This window comes from Halichoeres trimaculatus, unplaced genomic scaffold (assembly GCF_033239565.1).
Source record: "Halichoeres trimaculatus isolate MK-OKI-2021-1 unplaced genomic scaffold, fHalTri1.1 fHalTri1_scaffold_8, whole genome shotgun sequence".
Classification (NCBI taxonomy): domain Eukaryota; kingdom Metazoa; phylum Chordata; class Actinopteri; order Labriformes; family Labridae; genus Halichoeres; species Halichoeres trimaculatus.
In genome coordinates this window covers 27,418,148-27,433,381 of record NW_027437186.1, presented here as the reverse complement: position 1 = coordinate 27,433,381, position 15,234 = coordinate 27,418,148, and the positions used below count along the sequence as shown (strand labels likewise).

At 40.6% G+C, this 15,234-nt stretch overlaps 1 protein-coding gene across 2 annotated transcripts in view; it reads right to left on the bottom strand.

The window, feature by feature from the left end:
• The window catches only part of LOC141794955 (phosphofurin acidic cluster sorting protein 2), a 70,804-nt gene that overhangs the window by 18,724 nt on the left and 36,846 nt on the right, over positions 1 to 15,234 (bottom strand). For both annotated transcript variants that reach the window (XM_074675629.1, XM_074675630.1), the window contains exons 3-10: positions 12,931 to 13,020; positions 11,977 to 12,102; positions 7,756 to 7,918; positions 6,056 to 6,147; positions 4,850 to 4,930; positions 3,692 to 3,751; positions 1,795 to 1,946; positions 743 to 836 (exon numbers count right to left, since the gene is read on the bottom strand). In XM_074675629.1, coding sequence (XP_074531730.1) covers positions 743 to 836; positions 1,795 to 1,946; positions 3,692 to 3,751; positions 4,850 to 4,930; positions 6,056 to 6,147; positions 7,756 to 7,918; positions 11,977 to 12,102; positions 12,931 to 13,020 — 858 coding nt within the window. The remainder of the gene's footprint in view (positions 1 to 742; positions 837 to 1,794; positions 1,947 to 3,691; positions 3,752 to 4,849; positions 4,931 to 6,055; positions 6,148 to 7,755; positions 7,919 to 11,976; positions 12,103 to 12,930; positions 13,021 to 15,234) is intronic.

Genomic DNA, 15,234 nt, shown 5'->3' with positions numbered 1-15,234 from the left:
TCTGAAAGCCTCTTTAAGTTTTACTGCAGCCCCCTCATAAGACAAACAGCTGAATAAAAGTGGCCTCACTCATCATTCCTTGACTAAAAGTGCATCTCGTAACACCTTCTCTGTTTCACTGTAATATTAGATCAGAGACTCCTAACGCTGCCTGCAGGACGTGTTTATGAAGTAAGACTGCAGACAGTTATTGAGCAGCATGAAGGCTAAAGCAGCTCCGAGCCGTTTTATTAAAGACTAAAATGGATTCTCAGATATTTATAAACAGCTCTCTCTCTCTGCTCTTGTTGTTTCCTGTGGGTCATAAATCTCTGACAGCAAGATCAGGAGTTGCTCCATCCAATCTTCTCTGTGAGCATATCTGTGTGTCAGTGTGGATGGTGGTGCAAGGGTCGCTCTGTGTGGGTCTCTATAAATACTAAAAGAGGTTCAAGGGTGAGAGGGGTGAAAGGGGTGAGGCCTGCAGGCTCTGGTTTTGTCCTGCAGGGGGAGGGGGGAGCTGGTACTCTGCATTGCACACATGCTCAGGATTTCTCGCCTGTTGTGTCGTGGTCCTCGGGGATCCCTGGACCACAAAAAGCAGAGAGGACTGCCAGACATTTAAACAGTGCCCAGGGGCGATTCCTTTACATAAGAGTGTTTACAAAAAGACGCTCTCCAGCAGCTGCCAGGAAGGAGTTAGCGGGTAAACAGAGGGGCTGAGAGGCAGCAGACGGGGACCAGCGCCTGGGGATCAACTTACAGGACATGACAGCTCTCTCTGCGCGCTTTTCTGGCTGTGTATGCTTCCAATTTCTGTCTGTGAGCTGGAGTGAGACATCCCCTCAAAGAAGGGCCTGTAAAACAGAAAACAGGCACCAATTGCTAAAGCAGAACAATACCAAGAAAAAAGTTCATAAAAAAAATAGGCCAAATGCAATAAAAAAAAAAATAGAGAGGAATGTCTTTACTACCTGTCAGGAAAACATATTTCAAAGCCATGGTTTACAGTAGCATGATACAAAAACAGCAGATTGGATCAAATAAAGAAGTTTTACTGAACCCTGTTGAAAAAAGAATGTGACAGGTACAGCAGCAGAATAAATGAAAAAGCAAATAATATTTATAAAATGAAAATAAAAACAAAATAAATGAGAAAAATATAAGTGTTATCCTTCTTTTTATGCTGCCATTGTAAAAAATAAACTGTTATATGCGTCACTTTTGGTCATATTGCTATCGCTGATATATACATTGTGCAAAGCGCCGGCTTGTTGCCAGCCTGTTAAAGTTGCTCATTTCCTCTGATTTTTTACTAAACTTTTCAGATTTTTTTCTGGAGGTGCATCTGCAGAGAGCTGTGGACTGTTTTTCCCTGGAATCACAAACTTTTATTTTTCTCTGTTGTTGATGCTGTTTACATTGTGCTCAGCAGTTAGCTCTGAAACCGACTGCCTCATCGCTCATATTTCAAGTCCCTGTGAGGACTTTCTAAGTGATCTTGAAAAAGTCTCACATTTGGATGTTTTCCTGATCTTAATACACAATTTTCAGCGCCAATATGTGTTATTTCTAAATTATATTTCTCAGTTTTCCTGTTCTGGGTTGTCCAGGGAACAGACACTTTTATAGCATGTAGACTGTGAGTTCTTTTTGTGACACTGCACCAGCCGACAAAGTTTAGCAGTGAGAAGTAAGGTCTGTGTGTTTTCTCTGATCCTAAAGCAAAGTATCCAATACTCAGTTTGTGATGAGGTTGAAAGTCAAATAAAGAAAAGGAGTCTCAGAGAGGACAGATCTGGATCACGAACGTACTTCAGTTTGGGTTTGGGCGTGCTCAAAACGCTCTCGTTGTCCTCCATCTCTGGCCCGCTGTCGCTCTGGTTGTAGACCTCCAAACTGTCATACAGCAAGTCCAGATCCTCTTCCACTTCCTGCGTCTGGTCCACAGGGTCAGAGTCCAGGACCTGTGGTGCAGGATCAACACATCATTGACACTTCAGAGCTCCATAATCAGGGATTTGTGATTATGCTCATGGATTAAGTAAGAATGGAGGGTGAAGGTTGCTGTGCATTAGCTAATCACTTTCAGAGCTGGGCTAATGGAGCGAGAACACTGAAGGCTATAAAATGAGGAGGTCTGAGCTATAAATATATCTATAAATACATCTCTGAGCAGGCCAATTAGGAGGTAAGAGAGTGCTGGAGGAGAGCTGAGGTCCCCAGCCTTGATGTGCCGGCTGCACAGCAGGGACGTATATCATAGAAGCTGCACACAGGCAGCCTGTGGACTAATCAGGTGATTAATGCCACTCCATAAGTGCAGAAGCTGGCAGGGAGCAGATAAACACAGTCTGTCCCCACTCCTCCTCTTCTTCTTCCTCCTCCTCCTCCTCATGGATCTGTATTTATAGAGTGTGGCCCTGCTCACTGCCTGGCCACCAAGAAGGAAGGATTAGAGACAGGGGATGTGATGAAGGTTCACCTGAGTGTCCAGAAAAACAAAGATCAGGTGCCCTACGAGCTTTGCATCTATAATCAATTTCCCTTGACTCTTTTTCCTTCACTTTTACAATTTAAAATTGAAAAACATGAAACAAATCCTCATTAGAGTAGAATTCCATCTCTTTAATCTCTCCCTCATGCTATGTTTGTGCTTTTTTAACAGACAGAAGAAGAGGGGGGGATGATATATATCATTCACTCCTATATATTTCACAGTGGAGTGTTAATAATCATCATCACACAGGCCCGACAGATTATCTGCTAATGGAAATCCTCTGTAAGGCCTGTCCACTTCCGGCTGATGACCTGATTACGAGCTGTTTTGCAGGATCTAGAAAAGCAATCATTTAGACAGATGTGAGGAAAAATCATGCAAACAGGGTGAGCATGTAAGCTGGCGTTTATCATTAGATTAAAGGGAGAAATAAGTGCATAATGGATTCTGCATATGGAAATGTATGAGTCACACACCCATGAGTGACATTGTGAGGCTTGAACCTGTTTCCGTGAAGGCGGTCTTCCAACAGCAGAGATATATGAGATCACTTTTCAGATAGTCATATTTGGGTGTATTTCCAGGTATGTGCTCTGAGTTTGTCTTATTTCTATAGAAAAGACTGTGCAGAAATCTTTCGAGTTAGGTATAGGAGAGTAACAGTGAATATATAATGTATGAAATTTTAGCTATCAGGTTGTGTTAAACATCTTTGAGCCAAGACTTTATTTTCTGAACTGTTTATAGTCCAGTGTTTCCAGTTTATCCCTCCAGACACATCTGTAAATAACCGCTGACATGTGTCAGTCTGTATCCAGTGAGTCTCAATTTCACTGTAATAGTAAATAAGAGAGCAAGTGACAACATGCACCAAATTGTTTCTTTAATCTGTGCAGAACAGAAACACAGTTTCACTGAGAATAGGAAACTGCCAAAATGGAAATTTAAGCAAGTGTTCATGTCTTATTTGTAGTACAAATTGTCTTATTAGACTTAGTATGAGCCACATTCACCTGACAGGTCCAGAAAAAATGTCTTATATCATGATATTTGGAGACAAAAAAAGACGTCTAAATTGTTTGTTAAAGAGAAAAAAGATCTACCAGTAGGGTCCGAAAAATGTACTTAACAAGTTTCTTGTATTAAGGCCATTATATCGGTTAAAGTGTATGTCTTCCATCAGTCAGAACAAATATAAGTACTCAGACTCACCTCATCTGTCACCTTGAACCTCTTCAGCAAGGCCACAAACTTCTGCTTGAAGTTCGGTTGCTGTAACAGGAAACAGGGAAAGAAGAAAATGATAAAACCTTCCAAGAAGACAAGAAAAACTAACTTCAAACAGAGATAAACAAAATAAAGAGAAAGTTGAAGTTAAACATTTCCCTACCACACCCATCCGTCAAAAGATGAATTATAAGGAGTGTGTGCCAAAAATTACAACAAATGTTCTACCCTTATTCAATCCAATTCGTTTACCTACTCTATATGTTTATTTGATTTTTGATTCTGAGTGGTCAAAACCCCACAGTGCTTAAATAAACAACATCAATGACACTCGGATCAAGGGATAATTGAATGGAGCATAAAGGAATGGAAAGCTTCTGAAAGATCAAAGCTGCCTGTTGACACTGTGGTAAAAAGGTTAATGCCTATCTGGACATGTAATAAGTTGGATAATGTATTTACAGAAAGAATAAAGATGGGGTAAGGAAGGGGCACTCTGCAACATGGATGGATGTTCAAACTTAACGTGTGCAGATTTTCAAACCTTAAGGGTAAACAAAGAGTACTTAAGGGTTTTCTAAAAGACTAGAGAGAGAAAAAAGGGATTTTGGGTTTGAAAACATGTAAAGATACTACAGGGGCACCAAAGGGAGAGAATAAAGACCAGCACAATGCAAAACGCAAAAAGGCTTTTGTTGAAATTTCTCGCTTTTTATTGATGAAAAACCAGCTCATGTTCATTTTCCGTTTAGTTTCATTCGTCTATAAAAAGCTGACAGGATGTAACACTGACAGTTACTCAGACAGTGTAATTGTGTAATTCTGTGATTCTAAAAAAAATTCTATAATAAAAATCACAATAATGAGAAAAAGAGCGGCCTTAAGTCGAAATGAGTGTAGTTATTAAATATTCATGACAGCTGGGCTTGAGCTTATCACCGTCCGCTGGATTACTCATTCACAGCCGCTCCATGTACAGACCATTAGAGACAGTCCAGTGAACCCACCATGTTCATTTACATGCTCAACCACATCGCACTAATAGCTCAAACAACACTGTGTGCTCTGCTTTAGGAGCTCCAACCTCAGCAAACACACGTCTTGGTTCTTCTCTGTGTCAATGATTGAAGGGAGGAAACTCACCCTGGTCATGGAGGTGGTTCGGATCATTTTCCTCCGAGGTTTCTTTGGCTTCCTCACCTCGTCGTCTTCATCGTAAAGATCCTGTGAGAGAGAGGATGAGTAGAAGATCACAGAGTGCTTTCACCTGTAAATTGTACGATTTGTCAGCTTAATTTCAGAAATGCAATACTCTAACAACTTTTTTTATAGCTTTTCAAACCCTAGGCAACATATTTTTGGAAAAATAAATCAATTAACAAAATGTACATCTTTACACCAACACCCAGAATCGTCACAATACCAGAATTTTAGCCTAATATATGATTGCAGTCAGTTTTAAGCAACATAAATACCTCTACTGACATTGCAGCAACAAAAACTCTCCAACACCAAACCCGACCAGTTTTCTTGTTTTATAACAGCATCCTGCTCTTATTACTGGTACAGAAGAAGTCATTGAATACACAACTGTAGTGACATGTAACAGAATGCATGAAAGACATAATTTCCCTCAAGAAGGATACTGAACTAAAACAAAATATTGCGCCTAACTGATCATTTCTCATCTAGAAAATGTATTTTGGTATTTCAAGTTGCAGAGATTCTGCTCTGAGTCTGTAGTTTCCCTTTTCTTGTTGTTTTTGACATTTTATGGGTGTCAGATATTTTTTGTGTAGAGCATTGTGTAAACAATTGGCAAGTACAAAAAAAGACTTGTGAAAAAACAAAAGGATCTGACAAAGTATTGGTATTTGCCTAACTCTGAATGAGACTGCCCTGCTGAAAAGTGGTTGTGTTAAAGCTGCAGGTGTTAGAGATAAATGGTGGGAAGGATGACAAAAATTATCAAACAATTTTTTTCATTCGTTTCACTGCTTTGTTTTCATTTGCAGTGTTTTCTCTCTTCACTGTCTCTCTATGTCACCCTACCACTGCTGCTTTTTCTTTACCTCATATTAGCTTTTATTATTCAATCCCATATTACACTTAATCAGCCCGGCCAGCTCTTTTTGTACCAAAGGTTTCTGCCAGCTCTATGGAAGTCCTTCCTCAGGGTTAACTTAAGGTGAGAGCATGGTGTAGACCTGCTCCTGAGATTTTTTTTTTATCATAACCTGAACTTTAAATAAAAGTAATGACTGATTGTTTCTGCTAAAGATAGCTTCTAAATTCCTGAACGCAAGGAATTCAGATTTTTCCGCTCCTTCTCATTTTTCTATTGCTGACCTGTCCGTGGACTGCGTCATCGCTGGCTTCCTGTTCCGATGAGTAGCTGTCGTCGTCTTCCTCAGAGTAGTTGTCCATGTCTGGGGAGCGATCTGAGGGCAACAACAGTCAGACAGTCATTAAAGTTTAGTAACTCATGTTCTGAGTAACATAAAGCAGCAAAACATCTGAACAGACTCAGCAGTGCAGGTCTTACATGAATAACTCTTCTCAGACTGAGAGGAACAAAGAGGAACTTCCTTATTTCAGCGGTAACTCTCAATATTACCCCCCTGCCTACAGTCACATTCATCTGTATTCTCTTTTGGATGAAGACACCGTCCATTCCTGTCCATGAAAGGATGCTGAAGCCCACAGACTTCCCCAAAGGCGTAGTATTTCTGAATATTTGACAGTACTTTTCAGCCAAAGTTGTAGAGAGGAAATAAAAAGCCATTAAAAGAGGCGAGCAGCCCTCCAAGGTCACTGCTGAAATGTTCTTTGGAATAGAAAATCCTCAAAGGAAGCGTTTTAATCTGAGCAAAGTAAATCCTGCCTCACTTCGTAAAAACTCTGCTGCTTCATTAAACACTCCTACACCCACCTCAGAGGGAAATGTGATAAATATAAAAGTTTCATTTCATTGTTTACTTGTCTCAAACATCAGGTTGAGGTCAAAGGACACATCTTCCATCTTGTGCTGATAGACTCGCTGTCGTATTTCACACTCTGAAGTAATGACTTGTTCTGTCTTCCTGAGGAGAGTAATGAATAAAATATACGGTAATGGAAAAACATTTTCAGCTCACATAATTAAACGCTGAATGTGCTCGCCGAGATGTAATGAAACTCTTACTGTATGCAAATGAGGCTGTAGAGCTTGTTTTTTTGTAACGGCTCATATTCTGATAGTTTTAATGACAATTTCACGGCTCAAATGTTCCTTTTCTTTTAACTGCACATCATCCACGTTCCTGCGGCCTGTTTGACAGAGGACAGATAAGGTGATGGACTGGAGATCAGACTTCCTGAGGAACATCCTGTCCTGTGTTCTTTGTTGGGACAGTCGTTATAGGAGTTCAGCGCAGAAAGAAGGAACATAAATATCTTTTCTTCCCTGGGAGTGACACTGCTTTAATACCCCGGCCGTGAGCTCATCTGTTATGTTTGAGCCCAGTTCTTAATAACATCCAGAGCAGGATGGAGGCCCACGATCCCTCCCCCGTCCAGAATTAGAGCGGTGTAAAGTAACAGATCCTAACCCTGTTCGACTCTCACATCAACATTACAGCCATAGCTGAGGGGACGAACATTTCTGAAGCCTCAGGTCGCGCTGAGATTCATCCAAGAGATCATCTGATGATGATATATGCCTTTGGGAGTGAGGGTGGGATTATAAGAGAAGCAGAGATGTTTTGAGATGGACTGTGTTATCCTGCTGTTGCTCTCCATACAGCCTGTTGTCCTTGTGAACACCTGATTGGTTGACACTACTTCCACCAAAAACCACACCCCTGCCTGCAGACTCTACATTTTAATTTCAAATCTGAATATAGAGAATATTTTGGGATCAACAGAGTTCATTCTGTCCTCTGTAATCAGAGTTTTGTGGAGGGAAAGGAGGAGCAGGTCTGGGCATGCTGCAGGCTGAAATAGCACACCGGATCAATCAGAGGGGGGTTAGGTATGTTTTAACAACCCCAAAGACTGGCTGTTCCCACCTGAGGTTTTGGTCTTGCGTCCGGCCTGCCCGCTGCCGTCCTCGTGGTCAATGGGCTGGCTGGAGAGAGAGTACACGCTGATCTCTGCCACACGCACCGGTGCCTCCTTCACGTTGCTATGGAGACCCAGGATCTGTCCTCCGTCTGTCGGGTGTTGCATCACCTGAACACAGGAAGATAAACATGGAGGCCGGTCATCGAATTTAACAGAGTTAATTCATACAGAGAAAGAGCAAAACAAGACATCTAATAATTCATCCCTGCTATTCCCCTGTGTTTCATACATTACCTGAAGAGAAATGTTGTGTTTTTTATAGAATACATTTACTAAAGTGCAACACACATTATCTGCGTTTTAGCCACTAACTCATGTTTTAGCCTTTGCCCTGTGCTCTATCACTGTCCTGTTTCTGTCCTTTTTCTGTCTGACAGTAAGACTCCTGTGTCCACAATCACTACAAAATTAGTCATAGAAATCTTTTTCAGCAGAGAAAAACACAGCTCTTTCTTTTTTATTGCTAAACTTAGTCTGCAGTGTGGTGTTGACCTGATTTGGAAGCTAAGATGTAGCATTTACGAATAACCTATACTTGTGATGATACTCTCATCTCAAAGTGTGGATTATGATCAGGCATTTAATCAAGAAGAGAGACTTTTTCAACACCTCTTAGAAACTCCTCACAGCCCCTTTAAATGAGATGTTGTGTTGTCTGAAACTTTGTATTTATCTATAAATCTGTGAAATCCTGTTCGAGCAGCGAGAACAGATAACATTCAGGAGACAGCAGGATGGAAGCATCATATCTCTCCATTTACTGAGTCAGAACTGATCCAACAGTGACTGAGACACGTCTGCAGCTCTGAATTACACTCAGTCAGATTTACAGGCAGATTACAGACTGACAGCTCGGCTATCTGTGAAACATCTTCATCAGCACAATGCAGCGTTCTCATTTGGAGCGTCTAAATGAGCACAGCCAATTTGCTGCTATCATCCAGTCAGACAGAGTAACACAGTGTGAATAAAACGGTTTGATCAGATGAGGAGGATGAGTTTATTCTCACATCTTTCTGGGGGAGGGGGTGGCTGCTAATACCTCACTTGATGAATGGATGCAGAGGGAGGAGGCTCATTTTGTACAAACACCGGCAGGGGTGCACTTGAACGCTGCATGCAAAGTCCAATAAGTGACTTCCTCCCACTGACAGATTCAGAATGAGGGCACCAGAGAGTTTACCAAGTTACCGATGACAACATAATTGCCCAACAGGATCCAATAATGGACGATTGGGTTTTAGTCAGGGGGTCTTAGGGTATTTTCACTGTAGAGTGCAAGGAAACGGCACAGCACGAGCGCTGTTTTCGAATGTAATCAAGCACCGGTCGTCAGTTGATTACAGCTGGGATGCTCCTGCTGAAATTTTTACTCTAAGTTTAGATAGACATCAGATGCAGAGAGGTTACTCATTTTGTAAGGTTGAGTCAAATTTAAAATATTGCAGCCTTTAAAAGTGAAAGTTTGGATACATTTCCAACCCTGTGACATCTGTACTTCTTCTCATGCAGCATTTCTTTATTCTATTTATTTTAGAAAAGTATGAAAATCATAAAATAGTGAATGCAAGAAATTAATCTCTGAAAAAAAGAAAATCTAGTTCAGGGTGAAGACAGGAGGATAAATCAGAGAGCACAAGGGTTTATTTTTACCAACAAATGAGGTTACAGAGAGAAAGAGGAAACTTGGTGGTTATTTAGAGAGTTGTTTCCTTTTCTTGGGCTATTTTCTGGGACAACATTTTACACCAGGGCTCAGCATCAGGAGTGCAGAAGAATTAGGGAGGGAGGTGTGTGTTAGTGAAGCAGAAGAACACAGTGAGCAAGGAAACTAAAGGCCTTCCTAGTGCCCTATTACCCCTCGAAAACACTGAGCCTCTAAAGTTAGTCTGGGAGGTGGAGCCTTGAGTTATCAGGATCCTCTCCTTTGGAATCATCTACCAGTCAAGGCCCAAGAGCCAGACATCCCCTCTCTACTTTTAAAAGTAGGCTTCAGAATTTCCTTTTTGATAAAGCAATAGCTGGGTCATAGTTGAGTGAATCTCATGGGGGTAAACAATCCTTTCTTTCTTAATCAGTCAAAATAAAGATTAACATTTGCCGTAGATGCAGTGAATTAGACTCAAAATAATGTCATTAAAACTAAATAGATGGAAAGGTTTTAATAGATTTCATGCACCTAAAGTTAATATTATTGACTATAGGTTTTGCCACGCAGTGTTTTACACACACAGAGCAGTCTCCAACAGCATTGCATATTAGGATGCAAGATATTGTTTGTTTTTTTGCCGATATCAGATATTCCGGTAATTAATGACTCATTTAGCCGATAATACTGATACCAATACCAATATTTTTCCTATGCATATAATTGCATAGATTATCAACTCTCTTCTAGCATACTGTGTTATGGTGCAAACTCTTATCACATTTGCTATGTGTAATTCATTTCTTGTGCGAAATAAGAAAATATATACTGGAAACTGTATATCCTTTTATGATAACTGCTTTCAAAAAAAAATTTCCGAAAGATAAATCATACTTGAAAGCTGGATGATGCTCTTCCTGAAAAAATCATAACAATACCCACAACCAGGGCAAATTCAGCCAATTTCATAATTGACAGTCAGCAAACATAACCTCTGTTTACAGGAAAAACGTGAGAAGTGCAACTGTACAGCAGTTAAACCCAAATTGAATAAAATGGTACATATGGTAATACGACAAATACGGGACTACTCAATATGAACTGTGCAAAAAAAACACAAAAATTGCAAAAAATGGATGCAGCTTCAGCCCATTATTTTAGCGGTTTATCATATCAGAGGACTTTGGTGTGTTGGTCGATAGCCAATATTTTGTTTTAAAATCAATATCATCCAGTACTGATAACGTGCCAATAATATTGTGCATTCCTACTGAATATTCTTCTTTCATTCTAATGTTTGATTTTGCTCCTGTAAAGAAATCACACACTGTTTGGTTGGGGTGAACATAACTTGAAGTTACTTAGGTGCTGACTTACAAACCTATACATTTTGGATCCTGCAGGCCATCAAACTCGTCCACCTCTCAGATGTCATACAGACACATCTTTCCTCCACTCTGATCTTTGCCTTTTTAGCAAATGAAGCCCAAATCTAAGATTTTGTTTTTGTTTATTCATGGTGTAGGACATATGACCGCTTCACTGCGGAAATATTTCAAAAAGGACTTGGCAATGGACTTTTTTAACGAATACTTGCAAGGCACAGAAGAAAAAGCAAAACGAAAAAGAAAAAGACAAGAACAACAGTTGAAGAAGTTATCTTTTTGGTACAGTTTTCACCTGCTGCTCCTCTGAGGTTTGTTTTCCCCTACAGCGTGTAATCGGACGTGACGCTTTCTGGGATGCTGACTTAATCGATATACCTACTTGGACATCATGTAGGTGCCCTATTGTGGTGGATCTGCCAGACTCCAGCTGCTACAACTATTAATACCAGCCTCCCATCATTATCACTGCTACAACACCAATGTTAGTTTTATAACACTCAGACTCCACCTGCTATGATAGACCCTTTCATTCTCACCCCTATTATCACTGTTGTGTAACTCAGGATCTGATACTTTATTGCCAGATTGCATGGCTAAGCACTGACCTCTAGGTTTTGCATTATTGCTACAAAAATACAGAGTCAGAAGCTTAAGTCTTCCAATTATTGAGGCTGAGAGACTGTGTGACAGCGACATCTGTAACTGCACTGCGATAAAATGCATCTCGATGGTCAAACAAGCGTACACTATGAAATAACAGCCATGCCTCCACTTAACGTCCAGATAAACGTCCTGTATTTAAAATAAAAACCCTTAATGGTACATCTTGACATGAAGACAGAGCCATTACTTCACTTCCTGTCCATTATTTCTGCACAGCCCGGCTGAATGTTTGCAGAGACGTGCATATGCAGCCAGCTCCAGATGGCCCATAATCTCTCTCAGCAGTATGTGTGATGAGCCTGAGTCATCTGAAGCCATGTGTAACGCAGGACATGGATGCTAATAGCCGTGTCAGTCACTGTCAGGAGCACCACACAACCACAAGCTCAGAGCGACAGCTACACAATGTTTCTGCATCAAACAAGGCGGCGTTCGAGGATGAAACAGAGCTGATGAAGGAGCCTCACCTCGGCCATGTTGATCACTCCCACAGCTAACGTTTTGTAGCCCAGGATGGTTCGGTTCTTGTAACGTTTCCTCCTCTGCAGCATGATCTGCAGCCGGTTGGCGTCCCTCTTGAGGAAATGTGGATACTACAAATGCAGGAAAAGAAAGAAAAGTTAAAACTTTTACTGGTGTACAAAATGTCTTAAACAGAAACCTGTCATGAGAAATGATCTGTTTCTATCTTTTGGAGATACGATCATAGACTAGGATGTCAGGCCAAAACCATCAGTTAATTTGAATATTTACTGAATAATAAAAAGGATGTGTATGCTGATGATGTAAAAATAAGACCCACGTCATTGTCTCTGTAATCAGACCCCAGAGTTGATCCGACACACTGGGTGTTAGATTCTGCTCCTCACTGAATAAACTATAAATAAACTAAGTGAGACTGAGGCTGAACTGTTGACCGCTCTGCGCCTCATTTTTGCTCTCTCTCTATCATCCCATGGAGTCCCATTATGTGATCTAAAATTGGACATTTTTTGCCATCTAGGTCCAGAATGTTCTCAGGAACAGTGTGCAACATCAGGTTTTAAAAGCTAGTTCAACATCAGAGCTGTAGAATCTTGCTTTTTTAAGCATTTTAACACCATTGTCAAACACAACCCCCAACATCTCGCACTTAGGTGTAATGATGGATTGATATCATGGTCCTTATAAACTCTAAATACATACTTTTCCTGTATTCATGTAATATACTGTTAAGATAAAGGATCTAAATGACTCAAAGTAGGACTGGGTAATGCCAAGAACCTCACAATTTGATTCAATTTTGATTCTTTAATTTGCAGTTTGATCTAAAATCGATTCGATTTGATATTCTTCTAAATTCCTCGATGTTGATTCAGTAAGAAGTAGAAATTCACAAATAATTGAGCTTCAGGTGACAAGGTATATGTCTGAGTGCTTACCTGTAGTGAGAACGTGAGTTCCAAATCTGTCTCCATCAGTCCGCTTGGAGGGAGGACATACTCATTTGATCTCAGCAGACGCTTTGAGCCCTGCAGGACAAGGGAGGGAAAGTTTTAATGGTTGCAGAATCATACAGAAATAATTTAAAATAGTTTATATTTGGGAGTTGATGGTTTGTTGAGATACATTTTGTATGCAACTCGTGCAAACTGTTTTATTCAAGTGTTCAAGGATTCTCACCCTGCAGAAACCACAAAATGACAAAGGCTGCACATATTTTCATACTTAAAAGGAAATGTGGGTGATCAGAAGGTTTTGGAAAGATTTCAGGGACAATGTCTCCTGTCATGAGGGATGTTTGGTCCAGGTGAAGCTATGACTGCAACCTGAACTTTCTTGCTGCTATGCTTTCTGCTGCACGTTGTTGGATCTCATTCACAAATTAACAGCTCCTGTTTCAGGGCTGCAGGTTTAAAACCTGGGTGCAGTTTTATTTATGTTACGCTCTCTATGTTGGTCCAGAGAGACTCATCACCCAGGCTAATTCTGGGAGCTGGCACAGAGACTGTGTAACCAAACAGCACAAGGATTTAAATGTCACAAGTTGCAGCAAACGTAACTACACCACAAACAGTGTCCTCACAGGACCTGAAGAAGTCCTGAGCATGTTTCTGTAACTCTGTCACAATCTCTGAGGGTAACAGTATGATTCTTAAACCAAGCAACTGCTCCTGCTTCTTACAATTTTTAAATATGAGTCCAGTGAGACGATCCTGTATCAGTATTAATACCAAAGGAGGAGCTCTTTAATAGTCAGCTGTGCAACATTTGATCTGGATGTCATCAGAGCTGCTGAATCTAGAAGCCAACACTGAATGAAATGGCTGGGCGTGTGCTGAGGGATTATCACAGGCTACCTGGAGGTGTTGGCATACTCGAGGCTGCAGAGAAGGCTCTGGATGGATGACACATGCTCAACTTATTTTAGGTAACTGGCTAAAACTGTAGAGTCTCAGGGTCAGCCACCTGTGCATGCAACATGCAGCAGTTAACTGTGCAATGAAAAGATGTGTAGTTCTGTGCAGCTTACTCCAGTTTTGTGTCTTTGTGACTGATATAAGCTGTTAGCATCTCCGGTCTGTGTTGCACAGAGCTGAGCTGTGTGCCCTCATCCTGACGAACATTAACTTTATCCACTTACATGATGAGCTGTATGGAGAGAGGAAGTCCATGCTGATGTCTTTTGGTTCTTGGCACAGGGTTTAAATCAGTAAAAGGAGTATAAATGGGCCTTAAAATCTGACTTTTGAAGCTACAGAATGCAAAAATGGGAGTGGTCTAGATGTAAATACTTCCTTGCACACTCCACTAATTGTGACTACAGTGGCCTTTTGGGACAACAAGCTCCTGCTATGCTTGAGATGTCTGATGGTCCATTTGTCAAGTTTTGCCATTAAAAGTCATGATCTCTGATGAAAGTGAAATCTCAAAGATGATAGGGCTTTTGATGGGGGGTATTCAAAGCCATAAGATCATAAGAGAGTCTATTTCAGGAGCCCCTTTGGCCCCGTTTACCACTTGCATTAACATGCATCCTCAGGGAACCAGCCACAAGTAAATAAATCCATGTTCAGGTGTCAACAAACCCAGAGGCTGCTTTTTTCATAACTCATGTAATCCTAGTGAAACTCTTTTCATCCCTGTTCCAAGCATGTTAAAACAAATTGGTGTAAAAACCCTGATCTGTCCTGTATTCATGTGTGACATTGTTTATTTTCTCACTCCTAAGTGTACTGTGTGATGTTACACATAGTTAGCCCTAGCTGAATGCATTATGAAACACTATCTGTTGCTGAATTATTCAGATCTTTCACTTCTCATACACTTTTACTTCTTGCATAAGGTTCAGAGATATGTCTAACTGTGCTTAATGTGTAAAGCGCGAGCTCATAGCACTCAGAGGACTCAACACTTTACTCATGAATAGGAAGAAGTTTTTAGAAGAACATTTGGGCTTCATTATTTAAAATGCATAAAAAGAAATTTTAAGGAAAAAGGAAAAAATGCACATCAAACTAAAAAGAGCAAAGCAATGAGGAATATTCAACGCTGCTGGCTATTAAGGATGTATCTGTTCATCTGAAGCCTTGATTATACTTCTGCAGAGGCCTTGCATGCATCTCTAAAATTTTCTGATTTATTACATTAAGAAGTCCGCATTCAATCTCCATGTATCCGTCAACCGTACACTGCCAACAAGAGCTTAGGTGAGGTATAGCAGAACAACAACGCACAAGTATGTA